The sequence below is a fragment of the Nerophis lumbriciformis genome, linkage group LG20 (assembly GCF_033978685.3).
Source record: "Nerophis lumbriciformis linkage group LG20, RoL_Nlum_v2.1, whole genome shotgun sequence".
Classification (NCBI taxonomy): domain Eukaryota; kingdom Metazoa; phylum Chordata; class Actinopteri; order Syngnathiformes; family Syngnathidae; genus Nerophis; species Nerophis lumbriciformis.
In genome coordinates, this window is record NC_084567.2 from 29,413,824 (window position 1) to 29,431,581 (window position 17,758).

At 39.3% G+C, this 17,758-nt stretch overlaps 1 protein-coding gene across 4 annotated transcripts in view; it reads right to left on the reverse strand.

Annotated features, from left to right (window-relative positions):
* The window catches only part of cacna1bb (calcium channel, voltage-dependent, N type, alpha 1B subunit, b), a 439,095-nt gene extending 431,949 nt beyond the window's left edge, over positions 1-7,146 (reverse strand). For all 4 annotated transcript variants that reach the window (XM_061980760.2, XM_061980758.2, XM_061980759.2 and 1 more), the window contains exon 1: positions 6,553-7,146. In XM_061980760.2, coding sequence (XP_061836744.2) covers positions 6,553-6,860 — 308 coding nt within the window. In that variant the 5' untranslated portion in view covers positions 6,861-7,146. The remainder of the gene's footprint in view (positions 1-6,552) is intronic.
* Between the last annotated feature and the right edge of the window lie 10,612 nt (positions 7,147-17,758).

Genomic DNA, 17,758 nt, shown 5'->3' on the forward strand with positions numbered 1-17,758 from the left:
AATAACTATAACATATAGAACATGCTATACGTTTAACAAACAATCTGTCACTCCTAATCGCTAAATCCCATGAAATCTTATACGTCTAGTCTCTTACGTGAATGAGCTAAATAATATTTGATATTTTACGGTAATGTGTTAATAATTTCACACATAAGTCGCTCCTGAGTATAAGTCGCACCCCCGGCCAAACTATGAAAAAAAACTGCAACTTATAGTCCGAAATATACGGTAAGTGTTGTTAATTGAGAAATATTGCAGTCTAAAACAGAACATTTGTCAATACAAACAAGTATCAAGTAATTTTAAAGTCTCCAAGGCAGAAGCGTATTAGAAAGTATCCAGTAACAAACGTGTCCGCACCATTGAAATGACTACGTCATGAGCTTAATTTAAAGAGTTATTAACACATTACCAATTTAAAAACAGCGTAATTCCATTTAATATTAAACATGTGTGAGTTTTTCATACTTATTATTGCTGTCTGTTTGACTCATTTCACTTGACCAACCGTTTTCGAACATTCCACACTACAAAATAATACAAGTAATAATACAAGTATGTATGATACTTGCTGATGTTATATTGGATCAATATAATAATGGGCCAATACTCTACGCTCCGATATCGGTATCATATCAAAAGTTGGAAAGTCGTGAACGGAAGAAGAAGAAATATTGTCCACAAAAACAGTAAAACGATTTGGGACAGCGTGTCACTGTGAAACATCGTAAGCACACTTACTGAAGTGCACGAACAATGCAGCTGTTGGATTTGAGACACAACATAAGCACCAGTCGAGTGCTTGTTTTGTTGCAGCCTTCAGCGCTTGGAAGGAAATGAATTCAGCACCATGGACAGAGCTTCAACTTGCCTTGTGCACTGTTTACCTCATTCATGGACACTTTTAAACACACTACACATTACTTATATCTCTCACATTCAACACATTGATATACGATTTTTACACGCATTGCACATTATCTTAATCCCCCTCATTCGACAAGCTGATTATCGTCATCTCCATCAATCGAACACACTTACTTTGCATTATTTTTAACTGCCGTATGCAATACATTGATGTACTGAGGTGTAGTAATAAAATAAAATAAATAAATAATTAATAAATAATAAACGAATAAAATAATACATATAGATGTTTTTTACCTTTTCAACAAGAAAAACATATTTTATTTTAACATTACAATATTTTTCTTGTGAAATTCTTTTTGTTCCCATTCGTATAATTTTACTTTCCAAATTATACATGTTTTATTTAACCTTTTTTACGGTTGAATAAAGGTTAAATTACAAATGAATTATTTGGAAAATAAAATCGTAGTAATGTAAAAAATAATAATAATAATAATAATTTTAAAATTAGTAATTTTACCAAAATGACATAACATTTTTAAAAGAAAAATAAATGATAATGTTATCATAACACAAATAAATTACAAGCTTATGCCCCTAAATCAGTGCTTTGCAATTGTTTTATATTACACACCCTCAGGAAGAAGAAGAAGAAGAAAACACACACACACACACACACTCCGTGCGACTATAAATAGTAGTGCACAGCAGATTTGAAGCATGACAATGATAAAGCATGTTTTGCTTTGTTTGGTTGTAGTATACCAATTTCTGTGTGCTTGCCCCGTAACAGCTGCTACTACACACTAGCTATTCTAAACACAACCTCCTCCCGTCCGTGTCTATGCCGTCTGACGCAACGCACGTGTTAGCACATTAGCTCATGCTAACAATGCTCGCTTGATTACATTGCGATAGCACGTACAAATATGCATGAAAACACTCCTTCAGACATCACACATGGGATGGTTTAGTAAGTAAGAATGGTTTTAGTTATATTGTAAAATTTTGCTCACAATGCACAATATTTTAAATGTGGGCCGGGAAAAAATCGATTTCCATCCACATTTTTATTAAGATTATGAATCAATTCAATTTAAACGCAGGGTTTTTTTTGCGACCGACGTGGACATTATCGTCCTCCGGAGCTTTTGGAAACAGGACAATTCGAAATGTTTCAAATCCAGATGTGGGTAGTAACGCGCTACATTTACTCCGTTACATCTACTTGAGTAACTTTTGGGATAAATTGTACTTCTAAGAGTAGTTTTAATGCAACATACTTTTACTTTTACTTGAGTATATTTATAGAGAAGAAATGCTACTTTTACTGCGCTCCATTTATCTCATTCAGCTCGCTACTCGCTACTGATTTTTATCGATCTGTTAATGCACGCTTTGTTTGTTTTGGTTTGTCAGACAGACCTTCAAAGTAGGATCTATCGCATGCCTGCGTTTCACCAATCAAATGCAGTCACTGGTGACGTTTGACTCCGTTTCACCAATCAAATGCAGTCACTGGTGACGTTTGACTACGTTTCACCAATCAAATGCAGTCACTGGTGACGTTTGACTACGTTTCACCAATCAAATGCAGTCACTGGTGACGTTTGACTACGTTTCACCAATCAAATGCAGTCACTGGTGACGTTTGACTCCGTTTCACCAATCAAATGCAGTCACTGGTGACGTTTGACTACGTTTCACCAATCAAATGCAGTCACTGGTGACATTTGACTCCGTTTCACCAATCAAATGCAGTCACTGGTGACGTTTGACTACGTTTCACCAATCAAATGCAGTCACTGGTGACGTTTGACTACGTTTCACCAATCAAATGCAGTCACTGGTGACGTTTGACTACGTTTCACCAATCAAATGCAGTCACTGGTGACGTTTGACTCCGTTTCACCAATCAAATGCAGTCACTGGTGACGTTTGACTCCGTTTCACCAATCAAATGCAGTCACTGGTGACGTTTGACTACGTTTCACCAATCAAATGCAGTCACTGGTGACGTTTGACTACGTTTCACCAATCAAATGCAGTCACTGGTGACGTTTGACTACGTTTCACCAATCAAACAGAGCCAGACGGTCATGTGACCATGTGGCCGCTGAAACATAAAGTTTCAGCGGCAAAACAACAACAAGCTTACATGAACTCAACGTCAAATTTGAGGAAGCACATGGCGGTAAGTAACGTTAGTAGATATTTTGGCTGTCACCGTAGGCTGATGTTAGCTTCCCTGCTATGAATCACTGTCAAATGTACATCATCTGGGGACATTTATTAACGCATTGCAGCCTCATAGACACGCACAGTCGCACACACACACACACGCATGCATAGAAACACCAATCAGAAGTGCACAGTGTTCCCAGGTGCAGCCCACACCTACCAGTTTATGGTTTGCGTAAAGCCTAACTTGTTATTTTCCTTTGGAATCTCTGCCTACTGAGCCTATGGTGCTGTTAAGTTATTGTGGCTCAATTTTTTTTATGTTAATGTATTATTATTTAATATATATTATTGTTTTAGTTGCTTAAGACATATTCCTGGCTCTGAATTTGCTCATTGCTATTTATATGTTTTTGTGCATTATTTGTTGCCGTCATCATTAAACTAACAGGTTACTTATCAGTTACTCAGTACTTGAGTAGTTTTTTCACAACATACTTTTTACCCTTACTCAAGTAAATATTTGGGTGACTACTCCTTACTTTTACTTTAGTAATAAATATCTAAAGTAACAGTACTCTTACTTGAGTACAATTTCTGTCTACTCTACCCACCTCTGTTCAAATCCGCCCCAGGCATCTTTCGTATGTGGATATAAATCATATATGTATCCGAATGATCGGGTCACGTTTATCGAATCAGCGCGTCATCAAAAAGCAACGAGTGTCATAATTATTCCGCAGAATAGATGGTTGACAAATATGCAGAAAATAATGTTTTAGGAACTCACATCAATGTTGCACAACTCCTGTCTCCGCTTGCTCGCCCACACGTTCTTCGGAGCAGATGTCGAAACAAATGTCCCACAAACTGCAAGAGCTAAAATGCTAGTTTTCTTCCTTCTTAATTGTCTATTCACAATAATTTGGTTCAGAAAAAGTTTACTTTGATTGCACAAAATCCTTTCAGTAACAGTTTTCGTTCACATTAGATATCGCATTTTTTTGTAATTTGAAAAGGTCGAATTCGACAAAAAAATCTGAATTGGACATACCCTGCAGTGTGAACATATTGTAACATGTAACATGTTTTGAAAGGGTTCTATTATAATTTATTAGGGGTGTAACATATTTAGATCGATTTATATTCCTTAGTTTCAACTACATCGATCTGTGCTCGACAAGTTTGCTTTTCGCATGATAGGTATGGATCCGAAATGGTTTTATAAGGGAATACATCGATTTTATCAATACAATAAAAGGGACAACATTAGATTTAAGAGCGGCAGAGTTTATATAAGAAGTTTAGCACTTTTAATAATAAAGGACGTCAAACGTTAAGTCTGTCTGCCCGTCGCCAAAACTTATCCACTGTCACTTCTGTTACGTCTTTATGATGCTCCGTGTTTATTAAAATGAGCAGTAGCAGGTCAAACCACTGCTGTCTTAATCTGAAAAGATTTGATAGCAGTTATTTTCTCAGGTAAATCTACTGCTAATTCAATCTGAAGAGATACCGGTTGCACTTCATTTTATATATTACCGGTAATATTGTATTATTTTTATGTTGAAAAACAACAGCAAAAGTAGCAGGTATGTTTACTGTTTAAAATGTTGGTTACTGTAGCTTTTATTGAAAATGTTTTGAATGTTGAAAATGTATTTCCTCTTTTTAATTTAACCTAAAGTGTTGGTTGCACTTTATTTAATTAATATTGGCCATTAATTGTTGTTTACTTGCTTGTTTGCATCCATAATTCATTGATGCATAACTCCCTAACAAGAAATAACAGAAGGATAAAGGAAATTTTACCTACAGTGTCCAGTATCCGGTATTTATTTCACAGTCACTCTGATTGATTTTTTATTTTTTTGCTAAAAAAGTTACTGAATCAATTTCAACTCACTGAATCGTTTTGGATTGTATATCGTTCTCAATAAACTAATATCGCCCCCTATCGGCAAAATCAAATCATTAAAACGAATCATTACACCCTTTATAATTTATATACCCAATAATATGTTGTGAGAATCGGTTTGAATCGAGATTCGATTCCGAATCAAATCATCACCCCGAGAATCAGAATCAAATTGAACCGTGCGTTATGGTCGGATTCACATCACTACACTCTTTATCTCCCTCATTCAATGCAACAATTATATTATATTCACATATATTTATGTCACATCATTTAAAATGTGCTGGGGTTTTTAATGCAGTTTCACAAAAAAAAAAAACCTGGTTACTTAGGGTGCGTGCGTGTGTGTGTGTGTGTGTGTGTGTGTGTGTGTGTGTGTGTGTGTGTGTGTGTGTGTGTGTGTGTGTGTGTGTGTTCTTGTATTTCTACCCTTCTTGAGACACCAACAAGGAAAAGTACCTTCCATATGAGGACCGGTAAACAAGTTAGGACCGGAACCATGGTCCCGATACGGGAAAACATTGCATCTAATAGAGAATGTCTCGTTTGTAGCCCTGAATGTATAATCTAAATTATGTTGGTGCCAAAAAGGAGAGTTTTTTCAAATTGACTCTGTTGCAAGTCTTGTGTATTCTTTGTAACTTGTTTGCGTGTGCTATGGCTATTGAGGCTTTTTTTCCTGGTCTCAGTCTGGATCCCCTCCCCGGGAGTCCAGCCTTAGACTGAATATATTTTTTACTCAACCCCCCCCCCCGCCGGAATTTGGTTAGAAATTGAAATGCGCCCCCTTTGTCGAAAATGTATTTAAAAAATCAAATAAATATATATATATATATATATATATATATATATATACATAGAGTCATATTGTAATAACTTGAAGTAAATAATGAAGATTAAAAACCAATTACAAAAAAAATTTACTCAAAGAAGTTTTTTTCTCACAATGTGTCGACTTTTTTCTTGTAAAATTGGGAACAATTTCTCATATTCTGTCTGTTTCTGTGATATTGCAATATTTTCTCGTAAATGTATTACATTTTCTATGTAAAATAATTACTTTTTAATGAAAAATGGCGACATTTGTCATATAAAAGTCTGACTTTTATCACAAAATTGCCCTTTGTTTTTGTTGTTCTGGTAAAATAGCGACATTTTTTGAGTAAAATTATGACTTTTGTCATAATTTTGCCAAGTAAAATTCAGATTATTATTGCCAAAATGTCACTTTTGTCGAGTAAAATTAACTAAAAGCTTACCTTTTTTTATTTTTGAATAGTATGTATGTATTATTAATGTTGTAAATACAAATAATTATATATCTAGAAAGGGTGGACCTAAAGAGGGGGGCATTTTTCGGAGGTCTCAAGAAGATAACAAATACAAGCGGGTGTGTGTGTGTGTGTGTGTGTGTGTGTGTGTGTGTGTGTGTGTGTGTGTGTGTGTGTGTGTGTGTGTGTGCGTGGTGCGACAGGTGCATCCAGTGTTGCGCGGAAGCAAGACGTCGATGTTCCTGCCTAATCAGCATCATGTGGTTGACAGATTGAAAGGTAGCAAAGTGTACAAAAAGAAAAGGATATGGCCACTCCGTTATACGTTTAGCGTACTTCCGGATGAGGTTGTCCTCCCGGAAGATGAAGAGGGAGCGGTTGACAGTGAGGCAGTTCTGCTTGACGGGGTTGGGGTTGTAAATGGCCATGGTCCGAGCTCTTTGGGCCATCGACTGTTTGTACATCCTCTGACCGCCCGGAGCGCCTCCACCCCGGGCTCCGCCTCTCCCGGCGCCCGGTGCTCCTCGCCCGCCGCCGCCGCCGCCGCCTCCACCTCCTCCCGCGCCGCCGGCACTCCCTCCATAGCGGCTGGGGAGCTCGTCGGCGAAACGCGCCATTCTGACAAAGAACAAATCCACCAGAGGGAATCCAAAGCGGTGTGAGTGCGAACGGGAAGAAGACGCATCACAACCAAAACGGTCGCAGTTCGAGCCCGGAAGCGGGAAAACGGCTGATTCATCCGGCGTGTAACAATAAGAAAATTAGAAAAAAATGCTCAAAGTTGGCAAGAAAGACAAAAGAAGCTGGAGGAGTCTCGCGTCAACATGTCGGCCGCGTCAGAACACCAGTTGAAACGAAGAGGTGGGCCGGGCTGGTCCACGGAGCCCGGCCTGCCTCCTGCTGTCTTCCTGCAACAATGTGACACCCAGCAGTTGTCATGTGGACTGTGTCTGATCACTCCCCCGTCGTCACGTGATCGAGGAAGGCCAATCAGCGCGTAGGGCTCATTGACAACAACAATTTACATGCAGGGCGGCCCTAACTAAATTAGGGCTAAATGTAAGTTTCTTCAGTGGGACCCGTTTTTATTTTTTATTAAAACAAAAATTATGCAAATAATTAATTTTTCAAACTGAGACTCACTGACTTTGGCTCATTTTCTGTGACGAACATACAAACCCCGTTTCCATATGAGTTGGGAAATTGTGTTAGATGTAAATATAAACGGAATACAATGATTTGCAACCCATATTCAGTTGAATATGCTACAAAGACAACATATTTGATGTTCGAACTGATAAACTTTTTTTTTTTTGTTGCAAATAATCATTAACTTTGGAATTTGATGCCAGCAACAGGTGACAAAGAAGTTGGGAAAGGTGGCAATAAATACTGATAAAGTTGAGGAATGCTCATCAAACACTTATTTGGAACATCCCACAGGTGAACAGGCAAATTGGGAACAGGTGGGTGCCATGATTGGATATAAAAGTAGATTCCATGAAATGCTCAGTCATTCACAAACAAGGATGGGGCGAGGGTCACCACTTTGTCAACAAATGCGTGAGAAAATTGTTGAACAGTTTAAGAAAAACCTTTTTCAACCAGCTATTGCAAGGAATTTAGGGATTTCACCATCTACGGTTTGTAATATCATCAAAGGGTTCAGAGAATCTGGAGAAATCACTGCACGTAAGCAGCTAAGCCCGTGACCTTCGATCCCTCAGGCTGTACTGCATCAACAAGCGACATCAGTGTGTAAAGGACATCACCACATGGGCTCAGGAACACTTCAGAAACCCACTGTCAGTAACTACAGTTGGTCGCTACATCTGTAAGTGCAAGTTAAAACTCTCCTATGCAAGGCGAAAACCGTTTATCAACAACACCCAGAAACGCCGTCGGCTTCGCTGGGCCTGAGCTCATCTAAGATGGACTGATACAAAGTGGAAAAGTGTTCTGTGGTCTGACAAGTCCACATTTCAAATTGTTTTTGGAAACTGTGGACGTCGTGTCCTCCGGACCAAAGAGGAAAAGAACCATCCGGATTGTTATGGGCGCAAAGTTGAAAAGCCGGCACCTGAGATGGTATGGGGGTGTATTAGCGCCCAAGACATGGGTAACTTACACATCTGTGAAGGCCTGAAAGGTACATGCAGGTTTTGGAGCAACATATGTTGCCATCCAAGCAACGTTACCATGGACGCCCCTGCTTATTTCAGCAAGACAATACCAAGCCACGTGTTACATCAACGTGGCTTCATAGTAAAAGAGTGCGGGTACTAGACTGGCCTGCCTGTAGTCCTGGAGACCCCGGACTGTTGAACAACTTAAGCTGTACATCAAGCAAGAATGGGAAATAATTCCACCTGAAAAGCTTCAAAAATTGGTCTCCTCAGTTCCCAAATGTTTACTGAGTGTTGTTAAAAGGAAAGGCCATGTAACACAGTGGTAAAAATGCCCCTGTGCCAACTTTTTTGCAATGTGTTGCTGCCATTAAATTCTAAGTTAATGATTATTTGCAAAAAAAAATTAAGTTTCTCAGTTGGAACATTAAATATCTTGTCTTTGCAGTCTAGTCAAGTGAATATAAGTTGAAAATAATTTGCAAATCATTGTATTCTGTTTTTATTTACGAATTACACAACGTGCCAACTTCCCTGGTTTTGGGTTTTGGTAGAAAAGTAATTGTGTCTGCCTGAGAGTGCATCCCTTTTGAAGGAATCACGTGAGTACAATGTAAACACTGGGACACAGCTGTGATAAAGATCAGGTGGGCTCGGAAGCTCATCAGCACCATCGGTTAAAAAAGGTAACTATCGGCCCTGATCTGCAGACCAAGATTAGGATTGGGACATCTCGAGTACTGACGAAATTCAAATTTGTGTAACGGTAATTACCACTATCTCGTAATAGTCGTTAGTCCAAGTGCTCACATGGTTGTTGAACAGGGAGAATTACCTGCAGGGGCAAAGTGAGCTGGTCTCCATCTGGTGTGTGTCCCTTGTCCCCACTCTGCTGGACGCAGCCAAGTATGTAACTGTGTCATATTTACTAGCGACCACGTCGTCGTGTTTCTCTGAAGGTTCCTCCGGCTCCACGGTAGCAGCGTGTGTGTCCCCGGGGTCCTCTTTCACCTGCCGCCTGGGCGCGCTCCTCCTGCCGGGCGACAGGGCCCAAGTGTCCTCGTACTCCGCCCCCAGCGTCAGCATCCGCCATGAGCTGAACGTAGCAGAACGCAGTGCTGATGGACATAATGGGTAGAATTATTGTCATTGTCCACAAACTGGACTTAGGGTCCAGACTGTCAACGTTCCCTCTAATTGTTCATGTGTGTGAGCAAACGCAAAAACTCCCTGAGCATTCAGTGGAGCCCATGTGAGCACCATCAGACGTGCACACTGAGGCTACACCAGCAGCACACCTGTCCCAAACCTGACTAAATAACAAGTTCAATCTCCATCCATCCATCCATTTTCTACCTTGTCCCTTTCGGGGTCGCTGGAGCCTATCTCAGCTGCATTCGGGCGGAAGGCGGGGTACACCCTGGACAAGTCCCCACCTCATCGCCGGGCCAACACAGATAGACAGACAACATTCTCTTACTATTATAATCAAATGACAGCAGTCATTTCCACTTCTAATATAAGTGTTTAGGCCCACTTACAATGACAATAACAACAAATATTGTTTTTCATGAACTGTGTACTTGTATTGTTTGTCTGGGTGGAGGTCCTGCTTTGGAAATAATTTGTACCCCTTTCAGACGTTGCATTTAGTTCCCATTAAAACATTCACATGTTGCACAATGAGATGTAAGCAGGGTATCATGTGTACATTCCTGCAACTTCCTGTTTGTAAAAAAATATATTTTTATTAGTGTTTATTCAATATACTAACAGCATTTCATGATTAATATTTATAAATAGAGATGTCTAGATGAATAAATAGATAAATGCGTAAAAATCTAATATCAGAAATTATCGGTATCGTTTTTCTTATTATCGTATCTTTTTCTTTCTTTTTTTTTTTCTTTTTTTTTTATTATTAAATCAACATAAAAAACACAAGATACACTTACAATTAGTGCACCAACCCAAAAAACCTTCCTCCCCCATTTACACTCATTCACACTCATTCACACAAAAGGGTTGTTTCTTTTTGTTATTAATATTCTGGTTCCTACATTATATATCAATATATATCAATACAGTCTGCAAGGGATACAGTCCGTAAGCACACATGATTGTGCGTGCTGCTGGTCCACTAATAGTACTAACCTTTAACAGTTCATTTTACTCATTTTCATTAATTACTAGTTTCAATGTAACTGTTTTTATATTGTTTTACTTTCTTTTTTATTCAAGAAAATGTTTTTAATTTATTTATCTTATTTTTATTTTTTATTTTTATTTTTTAAAGCACCTTATGTTCACCATACCTGGTTGTCCAAATTAGGCATAATAATGTGTTAATTCCACGACTGTATATATCGGTTGATATCGGTATCGGTAATTAAAGAGTTGGACAATATCGGAATATCGGATATCGGCAAAAAGCCATTATCGGACATCCCTATTTATACATTTATAAATTCCTAATGACACTAGAATAAGCACACATTTGATTGATAAATCATAGTGTAACGATCTGGAATTACACTTTATGTGTGGTGTTGGAGTTGTCCGACTTTTTGTGTGGCTGTAAACGCATCACTGGCTAAGTGCCATATGTGCATGTGTTGGCGCAAGTGAGAAAGAGCGACCAAAGTTGCTTTTGGTCTGGTTTGTACTGCAGAAAATGACCAGTTTTGCTAGATATCATTTTTTTTTACTAATGTTTTGGTGATGTGTTTATGGCCGACAATAAAAAGTTTTGCTCAGTAAAGTGATGGATGAAATTCATGTCCTCAAAGCGTCTCGACAGACGTTACAATATTTGAACAATGATGACGAAAACGGTTTTCTCTGTCGTGTCCGTGTCGTGTCGAAAATTGTTATGCGCTTATTTTTTTTAATTTGATTTTGTGCATGGCATAGATTCGCAGAGGACGCTTGAGCAGTGCGCAGTTGCACAGGCGCGCACCTTAGAGGGAATGTTGGGTCCAGTCCCTTCAGGATTGTGCATGCATTTTTTTTTTTTTGTCATTGTCATTGGCACGGCGTGATTGGAAGAAGACACACAAACACTTTATTCTTTATACTAAGATAGCCGACAATGAAAAAGAATAACAGGAAGTCGTTTTTGGCGCTAAGACATCTGCTCACCTAACCTAGCGGTGCCCCACCATTGGTTCCGGGGACCGTGACACATTTGCTACCGGGCCGCACAGAAACAGTTTCTCCAACTTAACGTTGGCCTGTCCCACTAAACACACCAATAACTTCTTATTACAAAACCCGTTTCCATATGAGTTGGGAAATTGTGTTAGATGTAAATATAAACGGAATACAATGATTTGCAAATCCTTTTCAACCCATATTCAATTGAATGCACTACAAAGACAACATATTTGGTGTTCAAACTCATAAACTGTATTTTTTTTTTGCAAATAATAATTAACTTAGAATTTCATGGCTGCAACATGTGCCAAAGTAGTTGGGAAAGGGCATGTTCACCACTGTGTTACATGGCCTTTCCTTTTAACAACACTCAATAAACGTTTGGGAACTGAGGAGACACATTTTTTAAGCTTCTCAGGTGAAATTCTTTCCCATTCTTGCTTGATGTACAGCTTAAGTTGTTCAACAGTCCGGGGGTCTCCGTTGTGGTATTTTAGGCTTCATAATGCACCACACATTTTCAATGGGAGACAGGTCTGGACTACAGGCAGGCCAGTCTAGTACCCGCACTCTTTTACTATAAAGCCACTTTGATGTAACACGTGGCTTGGCATTGTTTTGCTGAAATAAGCAAGGGCGTCCATGGCAACGTTGCTTGGATGGCAACATATGTTGCTCCAAAACCTGTATGTACCTTTCAGCATTAATGGCGCCTTCACAGATGTGTAAGTTACCCATGTCTTGGGCACTAATACACCCCCATACCATCACAGAGGCTGACTTTTCAACTTTGCGCCTATAACAATCCGGATGGTTCTTTTCCTCTTTGGTCCGGAGGACACGACGCCCACAGTTTCCAAAAACAATTTGAAATGTGGACTCGTCAGACCACAGAACACTTTTACACTTCGTATCAGTCCATCTTAGATGAGCTCAGGCCCAGCGAAGCCGACGGCGTTTTTGGGTGTTGTTGATAAACGGTGTTCGCCTTGCATAGGAGAGTTTTAACTTGCACTTACAGATGTAGTGACCAACTGTAGTTACTGACAGTGGGTTTCTGAAGTGTTCCTGAGCCCATGTGGTGATATCCTTTACACACTGATTTCGCTTCTTGATGCAGTACAGCCTGAGGAATCGAAGGTCACGGGCTTAGCTGCTTACGTGCAGTGATTTCTCCAGATTCTCTGAACCCTTTGATGATATTACGGACCGTAGATGGTGAAATCCCTAAATTCCTTGCAATACCTGGTTGAGAAAGGTTTTTCTTAAACTGTTCAACAATTTGCTTACACATTTGTTGACAAAGTGGTGACCCTCGCCCTAACCTTGTTTGTGAATGACTGAGCATTTCATGGAATCTACTTTTATACCCAATCATGGCACCCACCTGTTCCCAATTTGCCTGTTCACCTGTGGGATGTTCCAAATAAGTGTTTGATGAGCATTCCTCAACTTTATCAGTATTTATTGCCACCTTTCCTAACTTCTTTGTCACGTGTTGCTGGCATCAAATTCTAAAGTTAATGATTATTTGCAAAAAACTTTTTTTTTTATCAGTTTGAACATCAAATATGTTGTCTTTGTAGCATATTCAACTGAATATGGGTTGAAAATGATTTGCAAATCATTGTATTCCGTTTATATTTACATCTAACACAATTTCCCAACTCATATGGAAACGGGGTTTGTAGATGTCCGGGCTATAGAGCGTTTTTCTATTCGGGCTCCAGTACTCTGGAATGCCCTCCCGGTAACAGTTAGAGATGCTACCTCAGTAGATGTCATGATCCGTGGTCCGGATCATGTTTTGTATTTTCTGTTAGTTTTGGACTCCTTTAGTTCCTGTTTGTGCACCTCTGAGTTTGTTTTGGTTGCCATGGTTGCTCATTGTGTTCACCTGTCTCTGATTGGTGTTCGCCTGCTCACCTGCTTCCCGAGCACTAATCAGAGGCATTATTTAAGCCTGCCTTTGCCACCAAGTATATGCCATCTCTTCGCAAAGAAAGACGCCCAGGGCTCCCACTACTTCAGCGTGTTTTTTTGCTGTTTTTTCTGCCACACTTAAAAAGCCGGTCCGTGAAAATTAAATACTGATAAAATTGAGGAATGCTCATCAAACACTTATTTGGAACGTCCCACAGGTGAACAGGCTAATTGGGAACAGGTGGATAGATGACACATTAGTTGCAGTGTCCTGGCCAGACACGCACCCTCCTGTAATGCATGCAGCATGCATTTGTGTAACAAACAATATACAAAACCCAAAACCAGTAAAGTTGGCACGTTGTGTAAATCGTAAATAAAAACAATACAATTATTTGCAAATCCTTTTCAACTTATATTCAATTGAATAGACTGCAAAGACAAGATATTTAATGTTCCAACTGGAAAACTTTGTTATTTTTTGCAAATATTAACTCATTTGGAATTTGATGCCTGCAACATGTTTCAAAAAAGCTGGCACAAGCGGCAAAAAAGACTGAGAAAGTTGAGGAATGCTCATCAAACACTTATTTGAAACATCCCAAAGGTGAACAGGCTAATTGGGAACAGGTGGGTGCCATGATTGGGTATAAAAGCAGCTTCCGTGAAATGCTCAGTCATTCACAAACAAGGATGGGGCGAGGGTCACCACTTTGCGAACAAATGCGTGAGCAAATTGTCCAACAGTTTAAGAACAACATTTCTCAACCGGCTATTGCAAGGAATTTAGGGATTTCACCATCTACGGTCCGTAATATCATCAAAAGGTTCAGAGAATCTAGAGCAATCACTGCACGTAAGCGTTGATATTACGGACCTTCGATCCCTCAGGCGGTACTGCATCAAAAGGCGACATCAATGTGTAAAGGATATCACCACATGGGCTCGGGAACACTTCAGAAAACCACTGTGCAAGTTAAAACTCTACTATGCAAAGCGAAAGCCATTAATCAACAACACCCAGAAACATTGCCGGCTTCGCTGGACCCAAGCTCATCTAAGATGGACTGATGCAAAGTGGAAAAGTGTTCCGTGGTCTGACGAGTCCACATTTCAAATTGTTTTTGAAAACTGTGGACGTCGTGTCCTCCGGACCAAAGAGGAAAAGAACCATCCAGACTGTTATAGGCGCAAAGTTCAAAAGGCAGCATCTGTGATGGTATGGGGGTGTATTAGTGCCCAAGACATGGGTAACTTACACATCTGTGAAGACACCATTAATGCTGAAAGGTACATACAGGTTTTGGAGCAACATATGTTGCCATCCAAGCAACGTTACCATGGACGCCCCTGCTTATTTCAGCAAGACAATACCAAGCCACGTGTTACATCAACGTGGCTTCATAGTAAAAAAGTGCGGGTACTAGACCGGCCTGCCTGTAGTCCTGGAGACCCCGGACTGTTGAACAACTTAAGCTGTACATGAAGCAAGAATGGGAAAGAATTCCACTTGAAAAGCTTCAAAAAATTGGTCTACTCGGTTCCCAAATGTTTACTGAGTATTGTTAAAAGGAAAGGCCATGTAACACAGTGGTAAAAATGTCCCTGTGCCAACTTTTTGCAGCATGTTGCTGCCATTAAATTTTAAGTTAATGATTATTTGCAAAAAAAAAAAAAGTTTCTCAGTTCGAAAATTAAATGTCTTGTCTTTGCAGTCTATTCAATTGAATATTAGTTTAAAAGGTTTTTAACAAATGATTGTATTTACCATTTACACAACATGCCAACTTCACTGGTTTTGGGTTTTGTTTGCCTGATAGAAAGCATTCAAAAGTAAGGCTCCACTTTTTTAAAATGTGCTAGCTCGATGATAATTTACATGGGATATCCCATATACATGCTAATGATTAGCATAAGCAATTTTACATGGCGATTTCAACACCCATATATTTGGTAATGTCACAATTAAACCGGTGTGTAATACATACAATACTTACAGTATAAACACTTTGTATTACTCGACAAAAAACAAGACTGATGCATTCTAATGAATGGCAATTACTACTTCCTGACTATGGCAACACACCGTGGACAAACTGAATACTTACAAATGAGTTTAAATGTGAAAGTTACCATCAGTACAGACAATAATACTGTATTAAAAAAGTATTATCTTACCATAAATCAAAGCAGATTGTGTTTCTCTCCATCTGGAAGTGTGAGGACGTGTTTTCTTCATGGCTGTCGTGTAAAAGTACGACGAATCAAACAGCAACCACTTTGCGTGCATCATGAGGCGGGGTCACGCACACAATCACTGGCTGCCATCTCGGAATGCGGAAAGTCCGCTTCCTGTGCTCAACGTTTCATCAATGACTTTATTCTCAATCAGACTTTTTCTTATCACAAACTTTCTCAGCAGGAACGACGACTGATTGGCTTCCTGTTGCTTCGCCGTGCTGCAAAAAACAGAACTGAAATATTTAGCATGTGAATGCTTTTATATTTTTCTCATAATAATACTCAAGAATGTATCTTCTAATTAATTGGACCCACGATTATGAAACAAGTACAATAAGCTATTGTATTATTTTCTATACTGCTTGTCATCATTAGTTTTAGCTGACTTGAATGTGTCACACATACAAATATTTACTCTCATATTCACCCACATAATGCATATTCATATTCATACGCATATTATTACTCATATTCACGCACATATTTTTACTCATACTGTATATTCTTTCTCATATTCACACACATTTTCATATGTACAAACCCCCGTTTCCATATGAGTTGGGAAATTGTGTTAAATGTAAATATAAACGGAATACAATGATTTGCAAATCATTTTCAACCCATATTCAGTTGAATATGCTACAAAGACAAGATATTTGATGTTCAAACTCACAAACTTTATTTTTGTTTTGCAAATAATCATTAACTTAGAATTTCATGGCTGCAACACGTGCCAAAGTAGTTGGGAAAGGGCATGTTCACCACTGTGTTACATGGCCTTTCCTTTTAACAACACTCAGTAAACGTTTGGGAACTGAGGAGACACATTTTTTAAGCTTCTCAGGTGGAATTCTTTCCCATTCTTGCCGCACTCTTTTACTATGAAGCCACGTTGATGTAACACGTGGCTTGGCATTGTCTTGCTGAAATAAGCAGGGGCGTCCATGGTAACGTTGCTTGGATGGCAACATATGTTGCTCCAAAACCTGTATGTACCTTTCAGCATTAATGGCGCCTTCACAGATGTGTAAGTTACCCATGCCTTGGGCACTAATACACCCCCATACCATCACAGATGCTGGCTTTTCAACTTTGCGCCTATAACAATCCGGATGGCTCTTTTCCTCTTTGGTCCGGAGGACACGACGTCCACAGTTTACAAAAACAATTTAAAATGTGGACTCGTCAGACCACGGAACACTTTTCCACTTTGTATCAGTCCATCTTAGATGAGCTCAGGCCCAGCGAAGCCGACGGCGTTTCTGGGTGTTGTTGATAAACGGTTTTCGCCTTGCATAGGAGAGTTTTAACTTGCACTTACAGATGTAGCGACCAACTGTAGTTACTGACAGTGGGTTTCTGAAGTGTTCCTGAGCCCATGTGGTGATATCCTTTACACACTGATGTCGCTTGTTGATGCAGTACCGCCTGAGGGATCGAAGGTCACGGGCTTAGCTGCTTACGTGCAGTGATTTCTCCAGATTCTCTGAACCCTTTGATGATATTACGGACCGTAGATGGTGAAATCCCTAAATTCCTTGCAATAGCTGGTTGAGAAAGGTTTTTCTTAAACTGTTCAACACGCATTTGTTGACAAAGTGGTGACCCTCGCCCCATCCTTGTTTGTGAATGACTGAGCATTTCATGGAATCTACTTTTATACCCAATCATGGCACCCACCTGTTCCCAATTTGCCTGTTCACCTGTGGGATGTTCCAAATAAGTGTTTGATGAGCATTTCTCAACTTTATCAGTATTTATTGCCACCTTTCCCAACTTTTTTGTCACGTGTTGCTGGCATCAAATTCTAAAGTTAATGATTATTTGCAACAACAAAAAAATGTTTATGAGTTTGAACATCAAATATGTTGTCTTTGTAGCAAATTCAACTGAATATGGGTTGCAAATCATTGTATTCCGTTTATATTTACATCTAACACAATTTCCCAACTCATATGGAAACGGGGTTTGTATATTCATACTCATATTAACAATCATATTCACAAAATAATGAGTATATACTGGTATCATATCGATACTAGTTTGATGGGATCAATACTTTTGTTGCA